The sequence below is a fragment of the Nyctereutes procyonoides genome, unplaced genomic scaffold (genome assembly GCF_905146905.1).
Source record: "Nyctereutes procyonoides isolate TBG_1078 unplaced genomic scaffold, NYPRO_anot_genome, whole genome shotgun sequence".
Taxonomy (NCBI): domain Eukaryota; kingdom Metazoa; phylum Chordata; class Mammalia; order Carnivora; family Canidae; genus Nyctereutes; species Nyctereutes procyonoides.
In genome coordinates, this window is record NW_026575032.1 from 2,093,250 (window position 1) to 2,099,249 (window position 6,000).

The 6,000-nt window shown below is 34.1% G+C and overlaps 1 protein-coding gene across 1 annotated transcript; it reads right to left on the reverse strand.

The window, feature by feature from the left end:
• Positions 1 to 5,085, reverse strand: IL2 (interleukin 2). The gene is given in 4 exon segments (XM_055316973.1): positions 1 to 114; positions 2,214 to 2,360; positions 4,789 to 4,851; positions 4,936 to 5,085. Coding segments are annotated over 4 exon segments (474 nt in total).
• Between the last annotated feature and the right edge of the window lie 915 nt (positions 5,086 to 6,000).

Below are 6,000 nucleotides of genomic sequence, written 5' to 3' on the forward strand. Positions count from 1 at the left end.
TTATCGAGTCAGTGTTGAGAAGATGCTTTGACAAAAGGTAATCCATTTGTTCAGAAATTCTGTAATGGTTGCTGTCTCGTCATCATATTCACAGTTGTAACTTGTTTCAGATCCCTATAAAAGAAAAATTTTAATTTTTTTAGTTCAGAGTAGTTTTTGATATATAGTTATTCTCAAATAACTTATAGCTTATGGCCTTTATTTTTAATATGTTTAATATATTAATCATTCACATTTTATTGAAATCAAAATACATGCCAAAAAGTTATATGTTGATACAAGTGATGATAGCATATAAACCAAGATTTTCCTCATTTGTCAATTCTTTCAATCTCAGTGAACACAAGAATTCTTTTTCCTGAATTGTATACAGGTAAACATTTTCAATAAAAACAGTTCTAGAAAAATATTTCATTAAATGTTACATGCAAAATAAATTTGTTAAACCTTTCTTCCTCTGGGCATGTATCTATATATGGGTTACATGTATGCAGTAATAGACTCATTATACTTTTTAAAACCGTAATATTCTGTATATTAACTTTAGTGAATCTCCTTATAATTCCCCAAAGCAAGATAGAACCAGCCCAGAGTCAGGACAACCTTTTGTTTGGAAGAAATTTGTGTGAAGAACGTTTTTATAAATATTCATACTGACTTCACTCCACCTTAGTTAGCATCAATGCATGCAAGTTTCCCAACTTTTAAAACTCTAAACAATAGAAATTTTGTTTGTGGACTGACTTGTTAGAAATTAACCTCCTCTGCTGATAGGAGCTATTTCAACTCAGCCTCTAGCTGACAAAATATTTTGAACTATAACAAGAAAAAAGAAAAGGCTTTTTCAAATTGAGGTACTTCCTATTCTGGAAATATAAACCAAGTAAGATAAGTATTCCCTTTAAACTGGTACAGTTTAAAGGGAATACTTACATATAATAATTTAAATATTATGACCTTTTGGGAAGATTTAAATTTTTTAAAATAGCTGGCTTTTGAAACACATTTCTGACTTTCACATATTTTTAATTTTGCATCAAGAATTTAGAATGAGTTTTCTGATGGTCAGAAATTCTGGAACAAACCTTCTGACATATATATTGTCTATCAGTATTTAGAGGCCATCGATTTCAATGTATTTTTTTAATTACATGGAAAGAAACTGTACTAATACAATGACTTATTTGGAAACAACTGGGATAATTTTAGAAACTTTGTTCTATTTATGTAGGATGGCTGTTAACTCATGAAGTTTGTACTTTGGTAGATGGGATGAGAAAACAGAGCCAAGAATTTCTTCATATTGCCTAAGTCCCTTGTGTATCTAATATTTCCTGTGCATTTAAAAATACTTAAGTTCTTGAAAGTATTACCTCCAAATGAGGAGTTAATTATCTAGCCCATTGGCCATTTTAATAATTTCCTTTTTTTTTAGATAAATCTCTTAATCATTCCACTAAGTAATAGGAAAACCCCATATATATGTATATATATATATTTTTTTTTAAGATCTTATTTATTTATTCATGAGAGAGAGACATAGGCAGAGGGAAAAGCAGGCCCTATGCAGGGAGCCTGATGTGGGACTCCATCCAGGAACTCCAGGGCCATGCATGCCCTGGGCCTATGGCAGGCACTGAACCACTGAGCCACCCAGGAATCCGAAAAACTCCCATTTTAAAAGCCCTTCAGGTAGGGATGCCTGGGTGCCTCAATGGTTGAGCGTCTGCCTTTGGCTCAGGTCATGATTCTGGGATCATGAGATCGAGTCCTGCATCAGGCTCACCACAGGGAGCCTGCTTCTCCTTCTGCCTATGTCTCTGCCTCTCTCTTTGTGTCTCTCATGAATAAATAAATTTAAAAAAAGAAAGCCTTTCAGATAATCCATATTGGCTATTCTGGAAAATGATCTGAAAGAAAATATGCAACAAAACCTGCCTGCTTTTTGTGAAATTCAATTGTCTCTCCCACTCCCAGTTTTAATATGAGAGAGAGGTAACAGAATGTTAGGTTACAGACTTATCCCTGGGTGGATGGAAGAAATAGATTATACTTCCCAGCTCCATAGTATATCATCTAGCATAAAAATGATTCATGTTCACATTGGTTTTAAAATGCATGAGAATTTTGCCAAATTATAAAAATGTTATACCACTTTAAAATGCCCTTCCATTTATTTTATTTTCAGGAGAACAAATAGAGTAATGCCTTACCTTTAGTTTCAGAAGTGTTACATTCATATTGCTGATTAATTCCTTGGTGTCTGTCAAGTGAACGTTTTTGCTTTGAGGTAAACCTAGCACTTCCTCCAGGTTTTTTAGTTCTTCTGCTAGACATTGAAGGTGTGTAAATTCTGTGGCCTTGAATAGTAATAAAAATAATTACCAGGTCAGTTTTCCCTAAAGGTAATCAAATTAATCTCAAATTTCTTTTATTAAGGGCAGTTTTTTATTCTCCCTCTTCTCAGCATTACAGTGTAGATGGACCAGTATAGTTTATAAGACTGGAAAAACTAGAGTTCACCTACCCATGTTAGCATTAAATCTGTAATAATGAGGGGTGCCTGGGTGGCTCAGTAGTTAAGCTCTGGCTTCGACTCAGGTCATCATCCCAGGGGCCTGGGATAGAGCCCTGCATACAGCTCCATGCTCAGTGAGGAGTCTTCTTCCCCCCCATGCCCCTCCCCCATTTATGATCCTCACATGCTCATGTACTCTCTCAGAATCTTTATAAGTGAATGAATAAATGAATATTAAATAATGAGTCATTAATTTCAGCTTAATTTGGCTTTGCCAAAGGCAAACATCTCTGTACTCAAATGCAAATCACAGACATAGGCAGAATTCTATTCTAGTCTGTAGAAATTAGAACTAGAGCAGCCACAGCATGGAAGTATAGGATCACATTGTATGATTCTAATATTTCATGATAGTTAAGAATCATAGGATGTTAAGGATACAGGAATGCTTGGATACTGCCGTAGTCCCAGCATTTTATAGATTAGGCAATTGTAACTGTAGAGACTTTCAATATAGCAAGTCCTATAACTGTCCTAATTTTTTACTCTTCTATAAGTGTATTCGAATGCATTTTTTCAAATTCTGTGTCACAACCAAATAAAAGGTTAGAATATTTGAAGGGCTTTTGGGTGGCCTACCTGATTTAGATCTGTACACTCATCCATCCATGTGGCCTATTTTAATGGTAGTATTTCATACTTTTCCGGTACATTATAATTTTAAAGTGTCGTCTTCTAAATAAGACCATTTAAGTCTCACAGGCACAGATAGAGCAATGCAGTGTTGTCTCCATTTTACAAATAAGGAAACTAAATCTCAGAATTAAGTGTTTTCCCAAGGTCATATGATTAGGTGGAGCCAACATTACATTTTAGTTCTCTTTGTAGCTCTAACATAGCATCCTTTGAATTAAATGTTTTTATAACTTTCTAAAATTTTTTTGCAAACATAGAATGGTGGTAAAATGAGCAAATGAATGGAGTTTATCACATTACTTTGGGTTTCAAATAGATTTTGAGTTGTCATTTAGAAACTTAGTTTTCAAAGAATTTTGCCACCCTCAAATTATGCACATAATCTCATCTTTCTAAAAATCTTTAAAGGGAGAGAGAGGACTACACCACACGCATTTTATGACCTTTCCATCCACTGCACTTTCAACTTGCTACTACAAGTTCAGGGCTTAAGTTTCTGGCATAGCAAATTGGAGCTGTTCCTCAGGAAACAGTCTAGTGTGTTAATATTGCTGGAGTTAAAGAGTTATGTAGCTCTGATTAAGTTGAAGAGACATCTCTTATTTTTATCTTTCAAAAGAGTAGTTGGAAGCATAATTTCCTTCAGTGAATATGAGATGAATGAAATTGCATTCTGAGCTTGGATTTCTAGAACCAAGTTACGTTTATTCTGTTTACTGGCACAACTACTAGGAAATTTTATACTCCTAGTATAGGTGTAGGAGTGTTATCTATCTGAATAATCTGTGTTTATCTATCTGAATCCCCAAATGAACAAATCTTGGAAAACAAGTCATACAGCATCATAAGCCTCTAGATCTATTGGCATAAAGGATGCATAAGTCCAGAATTTTACTTTATAATACTCCCAGGGAGAATTCTGTTTTTACTACTACCAATAGCTAATGCTTATAATATATTTACCTATGTCAGACACTATTCTGAGTACTTTACATTTACCCATTAATCCTCACAAAGCTATATGAAGTACATAAAATCATCATTCACTTAAGTAGATAAGAAAGTGAGAATAGGTAACTTGCCCAGGGTCACAAAAGCTAAGACATGACATAACTGGGATTTCAGTTCAGGTAATCTGGCCCTAGAGACTATGCTATTGGTCACAAGTAGGCTACCTCTCAAAGATAGACCATTAGGAATTTTTCCTAAAACAATAAAGGATTTTTAAAAATTGGCTTCTCTGAAATCAATTTTGATAATTTGCATGGTAAAATGATATAATCAAATGTCTCTCAAGTTTTACATTTTTAAATAATCAGTCAACATAATCTTTTAAAACTGTCCCATTAATAAACTGGGAATGTTATTCTTGTCTCTTCCCCTCCCAAAACACACACAAATACATTTAAAAAAATATATAGGCAAAGCTTTTTTACAGAAGCTTCATTACCAAATTGTTTTTTTTAATATTGATTTTACTGATTCTTTTTCTCAGATGAGGAGTTATAAGCCTAATCACCTACAACTTTTCATATTTGAATCTTATTAAGACATAAATTGAACATAAGTTGTACTTACCTTCTTGGGGTGTAAAACTTAAATGTGAGCATCCTGGAGAGTTGGGGGTTCTCATAATTCTGAGAAAGCATAATATATTTTCATTAAAAAATGAACTCCAGTTCAAAAAATTGTAATTTTAGTAAGAGATAGAATATACTCACATTAACTCCATTCAAAAGCAACTGTAAATCCAGTAGTAATTGCTCCATCTGTTGCTCTGTTTCCTTCGTAGAGCTTGAAGTAATAGGTGCACTGTTTGCGACAAGTACAAGCGTCAGTGCGATGCAAGACAAGAGTTGCATTTTGTACATTGTGGCAGGAGTTGAGGTTACTGTGAGTAGTGATTACAGAGGCTGATAGGAAGCTCTTGAACAAGAGAAGCAATTTATACTGTTAATTCTGGAAAAATATTTATGGGGGTGTCAAAATGTTTTACATATTACACATATTTTCAAAGATTCTACCTGTGTGGCAAAAAGCATTACCTTTATTTTTCCTCTTCTGATGACTCTTTGGAATTTCTTTAAACCCCCATAAACTGACTGAATGGATGTAGGTAAAATCCCTGTTGGTTACAGGAGCCCACACTTAGGTGGCAGTTGTAATTCATACAACTAACGCCTTCTGTATGAAACAATTTTTCCTCCCTCTTTCTTTAAGGGGGTGGGGATACAAAAGTGGCTCATGAAAATTTTCTCTCTGTCATAAAACAATGATGAACATGTGGAGCACTATGGTGTGGTGGACAAGAGTAAATAGTTGAAAAGAATAAATTTTTAGATTTGTTGATTAAACAGGAAGAATATTGGTTTCCTGTTTAGGATGGTTTTACCTTTTGATCTACACAATGACTGCGCTAATGCATACATGATAGATTACTACTTACACAATCAGCTAGAGAAATTGAGATTAGAATACATAAAATACTCATTGAGCTTGAGGTACAGTTTTGTGCTATTTTAGTTTTAATGTTTCTTGTATCTGTTTTAATCTCTTAGTATCTATTATACATTTTTAAAAATGGATATGATGTTTAACAAATATATACCAGAAAAGGGTTTGCATGCATGCAAGGGTACTACTAATGTTAGTTTTGGGGAAGAGGGTTTGGACAAATATATTTTTGCTGCTTTATTATTTTTGCTGGGCATCAAGGGGATATAAGTTGAGTTGGAATGTCACCAGTACCAGGGATGCTTTTTCTTCCTCTTGGTCTCAGGGAGAAC